Here is an 18,617-nt window from a genome sequence, read left to right as displayed (position 1 = left end):
GAATTATTGCAATGTATGCCTGTGATAAAGACAGACTGCTTTCTCACTTTTCCTCTTGAGCCACACATGTTTAATTGTATTTCCTTTACTGTTTATCATAACCTATTATTCTCCATATTTTCTGTCAGTCAATGGTCATTATCAAACACTGTTTGCTAACTTAGCCGGCATAGCTAGCAATCAGTTGATCTTGACTTGTTCTACAGTTTTATATGCATACATTCATTTCATTTCATTTCATAAATGGGACAGACAATTGGTTGGTCAAACATACTTTCATGCCTTTCAAAGTCAAACAGTTTAAGTATCATTAATATTGTCAAACACACACTACTCACACCATCCTCATTTCCTGGTCAAAGTTTCACAAAAGAGTCACCACTGAATCCACTGCTCCTTTTAGGAGGTGGAGGATTCAAATTGGGTTGCACCATTGTTGCAGGGGTTAGTACTGCGACAATGGCCCCCAGAAGTCGGCATACCCCTACCGGAGTTAGGACCAAACACAACATAGTTTTTCCTCATCTCTAAGGCCTCCCATACATGAAATGGATTCTTGTATAAAAATATTTTACTGCAAAGGTGGTGAAATTGTTATTTAAAGTTATACACTTCAAACTAAAAATAAAGCCTGTCCGTCTGGTGGTTGAGGCACTTAAAGGCATGTAGATTCACAATGGAAGCTCTGAGAGGTTCAAAACTTGGCATACTTGAAGCCAGAACATACCTCTACATTCTAGAAAAGACTGAATGTCAATATCTGAATGTCAATATGAGATATAGTCATTTGAACACATACTTACAGTAGGCGGAATTGTACATCTATGTAGATGTCTTCTCTACTTTGTAGTGACTCTGGAATGGATTGTCATAGCAACACATATGATGGCTTGTAGGAAAGGTGAGGTTCTACTGAATCCAGCAATACCAATTGTGTAAATGTAGCTTGCATAATTGTGGAGTTATGCCACAAAACGTATATGGTGTCCCAAACGGGGGGAAATAAAACTAATGAAATCTACAGTATCACATTAGTTTTATTTTTACTTCACTTATCAAGGGTGGGAAAACATAAACAAATCACTTGAGTAGAAGTCCCTAAAATGTATGAAATGTCTCAAACTTGAGAAATGAGAAATTGTGAAGAAATAGATGCCGCTTCAATAGAGAAATATGCAAGCCTAGATTGGAACTACTAACTATTATTATGTTGCAGCACATGACCTGGATCAAGCTCAAATCTCAATATTATCCTCCTAAATATAGATAATCAAGTTATTCATTTCTGTTATTTGAGTTATTTGGTTACAGTCAAGTTATACTACAGTATGTGGCTTTCTTCATAAAATGACCGGTAAAATCATTTCACATATTTTGGAATGTGAAAAGATGAGATGAACCTTGTCAAATCAAGTAGCTATTTAGCTGACTGGAGTGGAGAGTGACCTAGCATTTAGTTCTCTTTAGTGTAACAGAGCCTACTGCCTGTCCAGTCTACACTGACAATAGCAGAAGCCCTGACACTGTTTCACCAGAATGGAAAATAGACTTAATTAGTATCACTTGTAATATGGTTACTGCACATATACTATAGCCTAAAAATAGTGCGCGTAATGCACAACATAGATACTGTACAAATTCTGAAGTGTGTCTTTAAAATTTTACCAAAATGGAATATTGGATCCAAATCTTTGTATCATCTTTGCTAAACAGTTGGAAAAAAGCACGAAACAAGACCCATAATGTATAAAGCCCACGGCAGAAGACCTTCAACACATACTAACTGTTGTTCAACAGAGAGATGATGTTCATAAAACCCTGGCAAACCCAAATTCAATACTCTCCTCTCCTCATCATATACTGTATCATGTTGAGAAAACGACTCCAGTAAGACCAGAGTGAGAGCATGCCGTCTCGTCAAGAAGACTGAACAGGGTACAACATTGTTGAATAGGATACAACACTGATTAACATACAAATATATTGTTTCATTTGTGGGAAGGCCAGCACAATTGATTGATTGATTGATTGATGGATTTAATAGTTTATTAGACATAAATGTAAAAACAGCAACAGAGTACAGTCATACAATCAGTCGAAAAGGGATAGCACAAAAAAGTAATTGCGGTCTTGTGCAATCAGTTCATAGACAAAACCAGGACTACTGGTCAGAGTACCAGAGACAGGGCCTTCACATGGTCACTGGTCAGAGTACCAGAGACAGGGCCTTCACATGGTCACTGGTCAGAGTACCAGAGACAGGGCCTTCACATGGTCACTGGTCAGAGTACCAGAGACAGGGCCTTCACATGGTCACTGGTCAGAGTACCAGAGACAGGGCCTTCACATGGTCACTGGTCAGAGTACCAGAGACAGGGCCTTCACATGCAGCATCAGAAAGATTGATGAAGTTGTACATCGGCTGCTCTCGTACCCAGATCTCTTTGCATATGATGACAAATATCATAAATGCTACCTAAAACACTAAATATCTAAACGAAATATAGCAGCTATAAAACAAAGAATTAGAACAGCAGACCAGTATCTATGTCAAAGGTTTTATTAATCTCACTGAAGTAGTTAACATCTTTCTTTAAATAAATGGAAGTGATGACAAGTCATCACTTTCAATAAATAAGAGTTATGACATACTGAAGACACTGGTCCATGGTTTTCTTCATCGATATATCTGCAGGTCTATGTAGTAGTTCTGGATTTTCTTGGAGATTTGCATCTTCTCTCATTGTGCCCATTTCCCATGGGCACACTTTTAGAGCATGCAACATCAGACTTTCCATGTTCTACAAATTATAATGCTGTATGTTTCCAGGGTTTGTATTTAGACAATATCATCTTCTTCCTCAGAGTCAGTGTCTTCTGTATGTCATCATAACAGTCAAGGAGTTTATATACCGTAAATGGAAATTGGTGCATTTACAGTATATAGGGCTTTTATCCAAAGCACTTTACATAGATTGTGCATTACATTCACACATTCAGTCACACACCGATGGCAGAGGAAACCATACAAGACACCGACCTGCACATCGGGATCAATTAGGGGTTCAGAGTCTAACTCTGGGGGAGCCCTGGATCGAACTGAGAATATGGTATGATATAGTACTACCGGTATATGTTTAGTTCACACTGAATTTTGTCTTGCGAACCTCACGGTTCTCCATCCAGCCGCTCTATTGGCCACTCTATCCCTGAGGCACTGCCGCCTCGGCATATTACCGGTATTATACTGTATATTGTATATTTGTCATCATACACAAACAGATCTGGGTACGAGAGGAGCAGATGATGTACAACTTCATCAACCTTTCTGATGCTGCATGAAGGACCATAAGTCTCTGGTACACATACCAGTACCAGCCATAATGGCTGTCAGATGTCCTGGTCTTGTACTGGTCTTCACACAAATGAAAAATATCTTTGTATGTTAAACAATGTTGTATCAACCCTATTCAGTCTTCTTGATGAGACTGGTGCAGGCATGCTCTCACTCAACATTTGCAACTTGCTCATTACTGCAGCATGTTGTCTGTATATAGAGCCACGGTTTTATGAACATCATCATCTCTCTGTTGAGCAACATTTAGTAAGATCATTTTAATTTGGAGTATCTGCCGATACCGATTTTTCCCCATCTGAAAATTATATTTTTATGCAACTCCTCCAATATCACAATAGTACAATATACAGTCTAATATCATGATATGGATATCATATTGATACTAGGGATGTCCCAATCACATTTTTGTGCTCCTGATCTGATCATTTAAAAATGTCATGATCGGCCCCGATTTCCGATACACTTCACATTATAAGATCACATAAGATGCACATAGGTGGAGCCAAATACTGTAGTATAAATTGACTGTAACCAAGTAACTCAAATAACATAAATTAATAACTTGATTATTTATATTTATGAGGATAATATTGAGATTTGAGCTTGATGAGGGAACAGGCTTTCGCCTTTGCTGCCCCAACCCTGTGGAATGCCCTCCCTAAGGCACTCAGAGATGCCCCTACCCTTCAAACCTTCAAATCCACCCTCAAAACCCACCTCTTCAAAATTGCCTTCCCTTTTCACGGTCTTTTAATGTCCTTTTTCTATTAAAGTTGTTTTTAATTTGTTGTTACCTCTGTAAACCCCCCCCCCCCCCCCCCCCCCCCATGTAAAGCGTCTTTGGGTACTCAGAAAAGCGCTATATAAGTTTGAGATATTATATTATTATTATTTAACATCCAGGTCATGTGCTGCAACAATAATAGTTAGTAGTTCCACTGTAGGCTTGCATATTTCTCTATTGAAGCGGCATCTATTTCTACACAATTTCTCATTTCTCAAGTTTGAGACATTTCATACATTTTAGGGACTTCTACTCAAGTGATTTGTTTATGTTTTCCCACCCTTGATAAGTGAAGTAAAAATAAAACTAATGTGATACTGTAGATTTCATTAGTTTTATTTCCCCCCGTTTGGGACACCATATACGTTTTGTGGCATAACTCCACGATTATGCAAGCTACATTTACACAATTGGTATTGCTGGATTCAGTAGAACCTCACCTTTCCTACAAGCCATCATATGTGTTGCTATGACAATCCATTCCAGAGTCACTACAAAGTAGAGAAGACATCTACATAGATGTACAATTCCGCCTACTGTAAGTATGTGTTCAAATGACTATATCTCATATTGACATTCAGATATTGACATTCAGTCTTTTCTAGAATGTAGACTAGAGGTATGTTCTGGCTTCAAGTATGCCAAGTTTTGAACCTCTCAGAGCTTCCATTGTGAATCTACATGCCTTTAAGTGCCTCAACCACCAGACGGACAGGCTTTATTTTTAGTTTGACGTGTATAACTTTAAATAACAATTTCACCACTTTTGCAGTAAAATATTTTTATACAAGAATCCATTTCATGTATTGGAGGCCTTAGAGATGAGGAAAAACTATGTTGTGTTTGGTCCTAACTCCGGTAGGGGTATCTCGAAAACTAAAGCACTTTTTGACTGTTTGTTGCAGGACTAGGTGTGTATGTGTCTGTCAATGCATACTATTTAGTATGATTGCAACGAGACGGGTTGTTTAAAACTTGCTTGTTAATTACTTTGGATTGACAAAGGATACTGTAAAGGTTGGGAAATGTTTTCTGTGTTACATGTTCACTAGATTTGTAAGTCAATGCTTTGGGGAAACCTGTCTCTAGACAGATGGTTTGGGCCACTAGTCAGAGGCCTGCGTTTGAATGGATGTAGTGAAGTCAGTCCATGGGGAGAGAGGGAGAAAGAAGGGTCACCATGTTAGGACTTGTAATGTCCAGACTGGGTGCTTGATTTGAAGCATATCATGTAAGTTTGTTATTTTCATTTTTGGAAGTTATATTTTATTTTTGTGAAAGAGATATTTTACCTGAGAAATTATTTTGAACATTATTTTTGGAAACCTTTTTGAAGAAAATAAATCTTTGGCAACAATTGAGATTTTTGGTACATGTCATGTTTTCTGTGCACCTAGCCCTCATCAAACGGACTCATTTACAATGCCTAACTAATTTGTATGGGGACGCCCTATACTAGACCCCTGAGAACCATTGTAGACTACATCCACTGGGGTGGTCACTGGTCATAGCTGACTTGGGTGGCCATAGCTGAGTGGTTAGTGAATTATGTGAAATATTTTAAGCTGAGTATATATATATATATATATATATACGGTATATAACCTATAAAACCCATGCACACATTATTTAAATGGATCCAGGTTTTATTGCCACACTACAGTAGCATGTAGGCCTGCATGCAACTTTTCTGAATCTTGGTACTTTTTTGATGAATGATGCTCAAGTGCGGCAAGTACCCCATCTTGTGACAAAGCAGAGTCACTACACATACAACTAAGTAAGATTCCTCAGCTGCATGGTGGCTGCTGAACTCGGGAGTTCTAATGTGTATTTTGCACTGTTTAGCACACTAATCAAAACACTACACTATCCTTAAAACTAAATTTCCATTACAGTTTGCTCTACAGGTAGAAATACTGTGTGAAAGACCAGCTTCTTGTTTCTAACAGGGCAAGCCGGTTCACACACTGATATAGCCTCACCGTGGCTCTGAATTTGGTGACAAGATTTACAAGAATAGCTGCAGAAGGGCAGCCCTCAACGGTAGCCCTGAAACATGACTGTCATGATCGTCATGTGAACCATGGCTAGGAGGGGGGATCCCACCCTGTTACCATAATGGAGTAGGACTACCGGTGTTGCGGTTTGACTTGTGCCTGGTTTGTCTGGTTCCCTGCAGAGCCTTAGAAATAGACGGAGTTATCTTCATAGCTGAGTTATCACTCAGTCTTACCCAATACCAAATCTTTCTGTTTTATGAACACAAGGCTGCTGTATTTTATACCTCATACTAAGCATTTAAAGTATGAGGTATAAAGTACACTGGCCAGTACAAAGATGCCCAGAACATCGAGATGAACCTGTGTAGTTTATGGCTGCTCCAACAGTAGTGGCAACATACAAAATAAATAAATACGGAATGTCAAAATATCCACCGCGGTGGCTGAGACCAGAGCCATTGCTGGAGTCATGCTGGACCTCCAAAAGGCTTTTGACACCGTGAACCACTCCATACTGGTTAACAAGCTTAAAGCTATTGGTTTTGATAGCACATCAGTGAGCTGGATGCAATCCTACCTGGAGGGGAGAGAACAGATGGTGGAGGTGAACGGAACACTGTCCCCTCCCAGTGAGCTGTGGCGTCCCACAAGGAAGCATACTAGGGACTTTACTGTTCCTAATATATGTTAATGACATGACTTCAGCTTGTGACTGCAACTTGTTCCTGTTCGCAGATGACTCAGCACTGCTGGTCTCGGACAGGAACAAACTGCAGGTTGAAAAGACCCTCAGCTCTGAACTCGGTAGAATCTGCACCTGGCTCGCTGATAACAAACTATCCTTACACCTGGGAAAAACTGAATCCATTCTCTTCGGATCAAATAGTAATCTCAGCAAGGCAGATGGCTTGGTTAGAGTGGGTGACAATGTTATCACACGAAAAGATCAAATTACCTACCTAGGTTCCATCCTGGAGGCCAATCTTTCCGGTGATAAAATGGCCACCAACGTAATCAAAAAAGTCAATCAAAGAACAAGATTCCTTTACAGGATCTCCTCACTGGTCAGCAAAAACACCTTGAAGACCTTAACAGGAGCCCTCGTACAAGGTTTCTTTGACTATGCATCCACCTCTTGGTACCACAGCACCTCAAAGGCCCTTAAAACAAGGCTCCAGACCTCCCAAAACAAACTGGTCAGGCTCCTACTTGGCCTCACCCCCCGAACCCACCTCACCCCTGCCCACTTTGACAGGCTGGGATGGCTTAGGGTCAACGACAGAGTACAGCATCTTGCAATGGGTCTGGTCCACAAGATTCGTTACACCACCAAGATACCCATGTACCTGTCTAAATACTTCCTTAATGTAAACGAAGTCCACACCCACAACACCAGAGGGAGTGCAACAAACCATGTACAACCCAGATTCGGCACAAACAAGGGACTAAATTCTTTTCGCTCCTATGCCACCAAAATGTGGAACGCCCTACCAACAGTCATTAAGACATGTGAATCCCTTGACTCCTTCAAAACCGCTCTCAAAGGGCACCTACGGATGGCTGCAATTCGAAACTGGCCTCTGTAAGATCTGAATCTGAAGCACTTCAGCATTACATTGTTACAATGGGAGTCTTACTATAGTCTTACTCTTACTATATTACTCTGATCCCAACATAAACAGATTGAATTGTTATTTAAAAATGTAAAAAAAATATTTTGTCACAAAAGGCTTTTTCAGCTTCTCATTGGTAAATGGTGCATTTATATAGCGCCTTGTCGTTTATCCAAGGCACTTTACATAGATGCCTTGCCTTACATTCACCCATTCACACACACATTCATACTTTACATCGATGCCTTGCCTTACATTCACCCATTCACACACACATTCATACACCATGACACCATGCAAGGCACCAAGCTGCACATCGGGAGCAATTAGAGGTTCAGTGTCTTGCTCAAGGAAAGCATTTTCAGCAAAGAGATTTCGTGTAGATCAAAAACATTACAGCTTCAAGAAGAAATCACAATTTTATCAAATCAAAGTTTTTTAAATTGGCATCAGGTCTGTCAATATTTGCATCACTTAAGCTCGGGTTGTACTTGAATGATTGTTGTCTATTGAAGAGGCCCAAGGGGAATAAAGGCCAAAAGGTCACCAAAATCAGAACTCAAACTCATCCTGATCCTTACATTGTGTTGACATTTTGGCCTGAGGGTGGCGCTAAAGGAAAGGCAAAATCATTAGGTGGAGAGATGTGCTCAGCAAGTTTCAGCAATGAACCAGTCAGTCTGACGATGCAGAATGCTTTGATTTAATCTGACCTTTTACCACTAATATAACCCATTCTGACCTGAGATCAGATTCATACGAGGTTTCCGCCGGACACACACTGGTCTGATGAACCCATTGTGACCTGAGATCAGATTCTAAAAATGTCAGTCGTTCTTCGATTTTTCAAAAAATAGCAGACCTACAAGCTCATATCGCGCCACTCGGTGGCGCGATATGAGATTGTAGATCTGCTATTTTTCAATAGATAAAGCATAACATGATGCCAACACCAAAATGGGTGCCCGTTCAGAATGGGATAATTATTGCATTTCACAAGACCATGCCTGCGAGAACTTGTTGTAAGCCTGTCTCTCTTTCTCTTTCTCTCTATTTGGTGAATCAATTTCCTTTGACAAAGATCAATACAATAATAATAATAGCCTATCTACAGGCTCACAATTATTATCTAAATTACACATTTGAATCAATACACTGTACAGTATCGTCATGACGGTTGTCAGTAGCCTAATAGTGCTCCCATAGGGTCTGCCTCAAAAACGTCCAGTTTGAGGCAAGCCATCTTAGTCACCCTATTTTAAAACACTACAGGGACTTGGTCTGTGCAGTGCTAGACCACAAGTAAGATGCGCAAACGCGGGAAGCGAACGCAGCTCGTAAATGGAAATAACAATTAGAATAAATTACATACTTTTTTAAGGTTCTTTTTAAAGTTCTCTTTTTTGTGTTTTTTTAAGATTTTATTTTTAAGTTAAGTTTTTTTAAGTTAAGTGTTTAAAAAAAATTAAGTTAAGTTTTTTTGTGTTTTTTTTAAGTTTTTAAGATTTTATTTTTAAGTTAAGTTTTTTGAATTTAAGTGTTTTTAAAGTTTTTTTTAAGTTAAGTTTTTTCTTTTTCATTTAAATTTAAGTTTTTTTTTTAAGTTAAGTTTTTTTTAAGTTAAGTTGTGTGTGTGTGTGTGTGTGTGTGTGTGTGTGTGTGTGTGTGTGTGTGTGTGAGTGCGTGCGTGTGTGTGTTTTGTGTGATACAGCTGCGCCCTCTGGTGGCGGGTGGGTGGTGTAACAGCGGGACAGACACACAGACACACACACAGACATGATCTGCAGGGTCTCATAGTTAGTGCTCATTGCATTCGCAACCACTAGCATGCACGCACGCACGCACGTGCGCACACACGCACACGCACACACACTGCAGTGTACACGTACCCTGCATGAACCTTTATACAGTGGTTCTGCTGCACTGCTCGCTCCTCGTGGTCTCAACATTCTGCTACAGTACAGTGTACTACAGTGTACTACAGTACAGTACACGGTACTGTAATACACCACTCCCACCGCCTGACTGCAGTAGACCTTTCAGTAATTCAGCAGATAGTGGTTAAAATTAAGACTTGGGGCTGGGCCGATTCTACCAATATGTCATCTAAATCAGTAGTTCTCATCTCAGTACTGTTTTCAAGGATGTCCAAAAAATAGTCAGGTCATGTACAAATGTGTTATCCCATTCTGACCGGGCACCCATTTTGGTGTCAGCATCATGTTATGCTTTAGCTATTGAAAAATAGCAGATCTACAAGCTCATATCGCGCCACCGAGTGGCGCGATATGAGCTTGTAGGTCTGCTATTTTTGAAAAATCGAAGAACGACTGACATTTTTTTAATCTGATCTCAGGTCAGAATGGGTTTAATCAGACCAGTGTGTGTCCAGTGGAAACCTGGTATGAATCTGATCTCAGGTCAGAATGGGTTAAACCACTTTTGTCCTGGTGTCCCAAGGTTGGATATGTCATAGGTGGAAAAATATATATTTCTGTTGTGTTTTATAGTGTTCCTTGTTCCTATATAGTTTTAGACAGTGTTCTATATTTTTGTTTGTATTATTTTGTCTTTCTTTTCTTACCTGTGATTATTAGTTTTCTCCACCTGTGTCCTGTTAGTCTCCTAGCCAATGCCTGTGTTGGTTAATCAGTTGAGTTCACCTATTATGTCCTTGTGTATTTATACCCCCCCTGTTCGGTTCCCAGTTTTTCCCTGCTGTTGTTTCTCAGCTGTGGCTTTGTTATTAGTTTTGTTATTAGTTTTTGTGAGTTATGAAACACTTTGAAGAACCGACCTGCTCTGCATCTGCCTCATCCTGAATTTGTGTCCTAGATTGACAACCTAAGCTTAAGTCGGTTAACTATCCATAGAGTTTATAAAAACATAATAAAACTAGCTGCACACTCATAGCACCAATGCAAATGTTTATTAGGACATTAAAGAAAACATTTCAGCAGTCTCAAAATGCATCTTAATGTCATACAAATAGAGTCAAGTCTAATAGAAAACCACACATTTGAGAACATCAAGTTAGATACATTTAGTGCAATAATAAATCAATTAATCATCAATGGCATAAATATATCTTGGAAAGGCCATTGGAGATGGAGCATATAGGCGAATTGTGCAAAAGGAACCCCATCATGCTAGGCTTGTGTAACTGTAGACGGACCACCTCTAAATATAACTGAAGCATACCGGTAATCATTAAAAGTACATGGTAATCGGCCCTATTCTGGCTGGCGCAGCTAACTCCCCTCTATCGCCAAACGGTGGCAGTTAACTTGATGAAACTAAACAGAAACTTTCTAAATTCAAATTAACATTAAGACCAAGAGGCGCACAGGTTTTAGGGATTTATTGATCCATGATGCCTCTCATCTCAATAAGGCTTTGATTGTATGTCTCCCACTTCTTGGGACAGAAACCATAGAATTTAAAATCCATAAAATATGTTTTAGAACCAGTTAATTATAGCTGATAGAATAGAGCTTAGATTAGAGCTTTTTACGGCCTACGGTTCGTGCGTGCGTGCGTGTTAGTGCCAGCGCCACATCAGCCAGGGGTAGTGTCCTGTCCTCTGCATGCCGAAGCTGCTGATGAAGACGTTGAGGACGGAGGTGATGAAGACGATGGTGGTCTTAACGTTGTTCAGCTTGTTCATGCGTCTCTGGAGTTCAGGGTTATTCACGTCCCTGCGACCTGCAACACACACACACACACATACAGTACAAACACACGTATGTGCACGTGCAAACACATACACACACCGCATACATATACACACACCACACCACACACACGCACACAAACCCACAAACGTGTAACAACAGGGTTTCGAACAATGCTTAAGTTCACAGTCAAGGCAGGTCGGCTTAATATAATCGTGACATAAAAAAGGTTTTTGTAATTTCTGAGCTCAATTGCACAAAAAAACCTGAACTTTTAACATTCAGTATAGATTTTCTGTGGTTCAATCTGCACATCACCAGAGGCCATATACATGTTCTGGGGTTTTCCGTGTGCTCTGATTTGCCTGTGGACTGTGAGGTAAGAGCTTATAGAGTATATATTAATAGAGAGGAAACACTGACGCGTAATGGACATGGTGGCCGAAAGTGGTGTTGCAGCTTCGAGCGGCACTGGGGCCATACGTGAACGTGCTGGCTCGCACCAATACCCAACAATGGCGGCGCTCGTTCATGACACGCTCGCGCACGCACGCACGCACGCACGCACGCACGGTACTCATTCGTCTTTTCTTTTCTGCCCGGCACATTCACGTATGGCCCAATTCCATCCAAGAATGCACTCTGTTCCATTCTCGGAAGAAGGGGTGAAATGACCTCATGCGCTGGGTGAGAAGAAGGGGTGAAATGGCCTCATGCGCTGGGTGAGAAGAAGGGGTGAAATGGCCTCATGCGCTGAGGTGAGAACTCAATGAAGAAGGGGAGAAATGGCCTCATGCGCTGAGGTGAGAACTCAATGAAGAAGGGGTGAAATGGCCTCATGCGCTGAGGTGAGAACTCAATGAAGAAGGGGTGAAATGGCCTCATGCGCTGGGTGAGAAGAAGGGGTGAAATGGCCTCATGCGCTGAGGTGAGAACTCAATGAAGAAGGGGTGAAATGGCCTCATGCGCTGAGGTGAGAACTCAATGAAGAAGGGGTGAAATGGCCTCATGCGCTGAGGTGAGAAGAAGGGGTGAAATGGCCTCATGCGCTGAGGTGAGAATAAGGGGTGAAATGGCCTCATGCGCTGAGGTGAGAAGAAGGGGTGAAATGGCCTCATGCGCTGGGTGAGAAGAAGGGGTGAAATGGCCTCATGCGCTGAGGTGAGAACTCAATGAAGAAGGGGTGAAATGGCCTCATGCGCTGGGTGAGAAGAAGGGGTGAAATGGCCTCATGCGCTGGGTGAGAACTCAATGAAGAAGGGCAGAAATGGCCTCATGCGCTGGGTGAGAACTCAATGAAGAAGGGGTGAAATGGCCTCATGCGCTGGGTGAGATGAAGGGGTGAAATGGCCTCATGCGCTGGGTGAGATGAAGGGGTGAAATGGCCTCATGCGCTGGGTGAGAACTCAATGAAGAAGGGGTGAAATGGCCTCATGCGCTGGGTGAGAACTCAATGAAGAAGGGGTGAAATGGCCTCATGCGCTGGGTGAGAACTCAATGCAAGTGGATGGGAGGAAGAAGGGGTGAAATGGCCTCATGCGCTGGGTGAGAACTCAATGCAAGTGGATGGGAGGAGAAATCCGGTGGTGTCTCTATATACTAGTCTATGGTATGAGTCAACAAATCCCAGATGACATATAGGAATCTGCCAGCAGATGTCACTGTTGAGGCCTGTTTGCCTGTTTTCATTGCAGCTCACAAGGCATCAGAACACACAGAGAAAACGCCAGACCACAGAAAATCCACTGTGTGGTGGTGTGTTTTATTCGCTGTACTTTGGCGTTTTCACAGTTTGTTTTGATGGGTTTGATCACTTTGATGGGCCCAAAAACCTCCCCGTGTACCAAAACAAACACCTAAAACACCAAAATACAGCCAGACTGTAGATTGAGATTTACTGAGATTTACTGCTGCTAAATTATAATCTCACTTGCATGTGCATGAGACTATATCGATTTGATTATATAAACCAGGCACCTCAAATGTAGTCTCTCTCAAGACAGACTGTCGACTCACGTCAAAACAGGGGTCGCTGTTTTTCCGTTATTTGCCTCAAATGTAAATATTTAGGCTGCTATTTTAACTACCTGAACCCTAGTGTCGTATTTTGAGGCAATCACTGGCAAAAAAATAATACAAGCGAGCTTGTAGATCAGCTATTTTCAGTGGCAAGATTTGGTGTGGAGGGAAAAGGACTATAGATTCCTAGGAGAACATCCATCCATCCATCCATCCATCCTTACTGTACATCCATCCATCCACCCAACAAAGTGACAGCTTTGATGAAATACCAAGCCATGTATTTATTTCATGTCATTTAAACAGTTCTTTTTTTTTGCATATCTTCCCTCTTACACGTTATATATTAGTATACATATTCATATACGGTATGTACAGAGTGTACTCAAGTTCAACTGAAACAAGACAGACATGAAAAGATGCACTATGTAGATATGTTTAATTGGACCACTCGCTTAAAGCTGCACTATGTACATTTCCTCCTCCACCCCACGGATTTGAACCCGGTTTCCTGTGCAAGTGCCCATTCTGACCTGAGATCAGATTCTAAAAATGTCTATTACATCCTGACAGTTTAATTATTAACCCATTCTGACCTGAGATCAGATTCTAAAAGTGTCTTCGATTTTTCAAAAATAGCAGACCTACAAGCTCGTATCGCGCCACTCGGTGGCGCGATATGAGCTTGTAGATCTGCTATTTTTCAATAGATAAAGCATAACATGATGCCAACACCAAAATGGGTGCCCGGTCAGAATGGGTTACCCAGGCGAAAAATAAATATATTTATTCCATACTTAAGTACACTTTTAGCACAGAAAGTATGTTAAATGTATACTTGTAGTGTCTCTAATCATATTAATAGTACATTTTTGCTAAATATAATATAAGTGAACATAAATTAATTTGTGATTTAGCACATTTGTGATAAGTGTACTAAATGAGAAATATATTTCAAATAGTATGAAAGTATGCTTTTCATGAGTGCATTAATTTTATGTTTACTTTTGTCTAACTTAAATACATATAATCACAAATAAATTTGTGATTATTATATTTTAAGTACTTTATCAATATATTCACAACAAGTTCTCCTGAACATGCATTTATTGTAAGATGTACTTTAATTATAATAATTAAAAATATATTGGTGATTATTATATTTTAAGTCCATTAGCAATATATTTATAGCAAGTTCTCCTGAACATGCATTTATTGTAAGATGTACTTTAATATAATAATTAAAAATACATTTGTGATTATTATATTTTAAGTCCATTAGCAATATATTCATAGCAAGTTCTCCTGAACATGCATTTATTGTAAGATGTACTTCAATTATAATAATTAAAAATACATTGGTGATTATTATATTTTAAGTCCATTAGCAATATATTCATAGCAAGTTCTCCTGAACATGCATTTATTGTAAGATGTACTTTAATATAATAATAAAAAATACATTTGTGATTATTATATTTTAAGTCCATTAGCAATATATTCATAGCAAGTTCTCCTGAACATGCATTTATTGTAAGATGTACTTTAATATAATAATAAAAAATACATTTGTGATTATTATATTTTAAGTCCATTAGCAATATATTCATAGCAAGTTCTCCTGAACATGCATTTATTGTAAGATGTACTTCAATTATAATAATTAAAAATACATTGGTGATTATTATATTTTAAGTCCATTAGCAATATATTCATAGCAAGTTCTCCTGAACATGCATTTATTGTAAGATGTACTTTAATATAATAATAAAAAATACATTTGTGATTATTATATTTTAAGTCCATTAGCAATATATTCATAGCAAGTTCTCCTGAACATGCATTTATTGTAAGATGTACTTTAATATAATAATTAAAAATACATTTGTGATTATTATATTTTAAGTCCATTAGCAATATATTCATAGCGAGTTCTCCTGAACATACATTTATTGTAAGATGTACTTTAATATAATAATTAAAAATATATTTGTAGATTGTATTTTTTAAATGCACTCTTAGCATATTTTAAGTAAATATATTTGTAGATTGTATTTTTAATACATTATAAATACAATACAAGTATAAACTTTCAGTATATTAAGTTTAAGTACATTAAGTACTAATGTGCTATAAATACTGCCAGGTGAAATGGGAGTGGCTAGAGGAAGTCCATTTCCCAGCATACACTGGGGCGCCAAGGACCGTGTGTTATTGTTCTTATTTGTGTTATTATTTGAATATTAGAATGTATACTGGAGTTATGTTATGGGTAATTGTGTTTAGGGTTTTGTTGTGGAGTTATTTGGTGATTTATGTTGTTTTATGTGATTTGTTAGTAAAACCATGAATCTAAATGTCTGTTGGTTTGATCAGTCCCTCTCCCCTTTTCCCATTCATATGTATAGTAACATGGTTGCTCCAATTAAGAGTTATATATGCAAATATATGCAAATTTATACTTTTCCGAAGTATATATATAATATATATATATACTTTGGAAAAGTATAAATTTGCATATATATTATATATAATGCTTAAAATTTATTTGGAGTATAAAAGTCATTAATTTGAAGTATACGTACTATCAAATATATTTTAAGCACATGAGTTTGTAATGTTATTATATTAACACATTGGTAGTATATTTTAAATGTATTTATTTATATACTATACAAATACACTATAAATATAATATAAGTATGCTTTTCACTCATCGGAAAAAGTATACTTGGGATACTGGAAGTATATTTTCAATTTAACACTATTGTTTTGTCAGAAAAGGGTTAAAAAGTATAGAAAAAATATATTTAAGATATGTTTAAGTAGATCTGATAGTGTATTCGAGATAACAAAGTATATTTTAAGCACATTAGTTCATAATGTTATTCTATTAACACATTGGTAGTATATTTTAAATGCATTTATTTAATACTTGATATACACTCGATATATTCGAAAATACACTATAAATATAATCTAAGTATGCTTTTCAAAAGTATACTTGGAATACTGGAAGTATATTTTCAATTTAACACTATTTTTTTGGTCACAAAAGGGTTAAAAAGTATAGAAAAAATATATTTAAGATATGTTTTAGCACATCTTAAGTGCAACTTAAGTATAAAAAGTACAACTTAAGTAGTTTCAAAATAGCACAATTTAAATTCAAATAGTTTCAAGTACAAATAAGTACATTTAGTATACTTTAAAAAAGTATACTAAATATATTTCTTTTTCGCCTGGGTAACCATTGAGCTAATAGAGCCTGCCTTCTTGCTCAGGGGATAAAATTGAATCGTGTCAGATCCTGTGTCTAGGCGAGACATGACCACCATGACCTTGGGAGACAAAATACAACCACCCCAATTGTATGAGTGACTTTAACATACAATTGTTTTTTACATAGTGCCGCTTTACACCTGATATCAGATACTGTAGGTTACACGCATGGTACGCATGGTATGAAATAATTTGCACTGGTATGAAACAGTTCACAGCTGGTATAAAAGCATTTACACCTGGTATTAAGCAATTTACACCTGATATCAACATCTGGTATAATTTAGACCTGCAGTGTTTACATCGAAAATGGGTGATGAGGATTTTTACACCTGGTACCAAACTGTTAACACCCATTTACAGTCTGGGATGCTAGCTTTTTCTTTTTTTACTAATAATTGTAAAAGGACAAAAATGAAAGCTGGTACAAAAGTTCTATAGCCTCGCGAAGCCAGTCCCACTCTCACAAGTTCTGTTTCTGTTCTGTTTCTGTTCTGTTTTCTGTTCTGTTTTCTGTTCTGAAGCCAGTCCCACTCTATAGAACAGTCACTATGTGAAGCCAGTCCCACTCTCACAAGTTCTGTTTTCTATATGTTCTGTTTTCTATAGCCTCGTGAAGCCAGTCCCACTCTCACAAGTTCTGTTTTCTATATGTTCTGTTTTCTATAGCCTCGTGAAGCCAGTCCCACTCTCACAAGTTCTGTTTTCGCCAGAAGATAATTTACAACAGCTCCATTTTGCACCTGGCACAAATTGGCAGGTGCAAACAGTGACATGAGCGTGATGTCAGTCAGAGGTCGGCCGGCCGGCCTCCCTTAAGCCCATTTTAATTTAGAATAAGTAGCCTATATTGCTGGTAAATATGTTTAAATTCCTCTTGACATGTGAGAACATCATGACTCCATTAGCCTATACTGACTTTCCTTATGCGTCAACGGACAAAAGTAACATGCGTCAATGATGCATTTTGGAGCTGTGATGCACTGGACGCGTGCAGAGAGTCAACAACACAACTCAATCCCTAAATGGAGTCTTACTGTCTGGACCCACTGTGAGCTAAATATGTGGGCTGGCATTAGCGAGGCTATTGGAATACAGCTAACTACACAATCAACTAAAATTAATGAATGCAAAATCACACGAGACAGTATAGGCTAGATCGTAGATGGCAACACATAAGCAGAGAAAGTGAGAAACGTTAGTTAACATTATGATAGATTTAGATTAGTCCGATTAGTATCACATTTAAGCATGTACGTTTAACAAGCAAGAGCAAACCAGGTTTAATCAGTATGATGGGTATAGTGTGGGTGACGTGACGTGGTGTGTGTGTGTGTGTGTGTGCGTGTGTGTGTGTGTGTGTGTGTGTGTGTGTGTGTTAGAAGTGTATTCGAGCCAGTAACCAGCGGAAGAAGCCCGTCCTCTTGGAACCGAAGAAGCTGACAAAAAAGTTGACCACCGTGGTAGCGAAGATCACCGCCGTGGCTACATTGTTCAGGTAGTCAAGTCGTTTCTGATTGGATGTCACGTTAAGATCCCTACGGGCTGGAACACACACACACACGCACGCACACACACACGCATATCAACACACAAAAGCAGACACACGTACAGTACATTTCAACACACAGAAGCACACACACACACACACACACACACACACACGTTTCAACACAAAAGCAGACCCACACAAAGAAGTTTCAACACACGGAAGCAGCCACACACATTTGTACATAGACGTAGGCCTACGTTATGACACTCGCACGCACAGTCGCACACACGTACGCACACACACACATGAACACACACACACACACACACACACACACACACACACGTCGACTAGGCAGACATTGTCATTGTCATGGCCCTACTCAGCCAATT

The 18,617-nt window shown here is 39.0% G+C and overlaps 1 protein-coding gene across 6 annotated transcripts in view; it reads right to left on the bottom strand.

Annotated features, from left to right (window-relative positions):
• The window catches only part of LOC310879697 (ninjurin-2-like), a 60,420-nt gene that overhangs the window by 8,755 nt on the left and 33,048 nt on the right, over nt 1–18,617 (bottom strand). Inside the window, exon 4 of one of the 6 annotated variants that reach the window (XM_083794508.1) lies at nt 10,679–11,463. The exons of 3 other annotated variants lie outside the window; for them this stretch is intronic. In XM_083794508.1, coding sequence (XP_083650634.1) covers nt 11,300–11,463 — 164 coding nt within the window. In that variant the 3' untranslated portion in view covers nt 10,679–11,299. Of the gene's footprint in view, nt 1–10,678; nt 11,464–16,243; nt 18,279–18,617 lie in introns of those variants that run through there. 2 more of the 6 variants (XM_083794507.1, XM_083794505.1) reach the window with 2 other exon arrangements.

Source organism: Protomyctophum parallelum (assembly GCF_964188405.1).
Source record: "Protomyctophum parallelum genome assembly, chromosome: 22".
NCBI lineage: Eukaryota > Metazoa > Chordata > Actinopteri > Myctophiformes > Myctophidae > Protomyctophum > Protomyctophum parallelum.
This window is presented reverse-complemented; position numbering and strand designations above follow the sequence as displayed.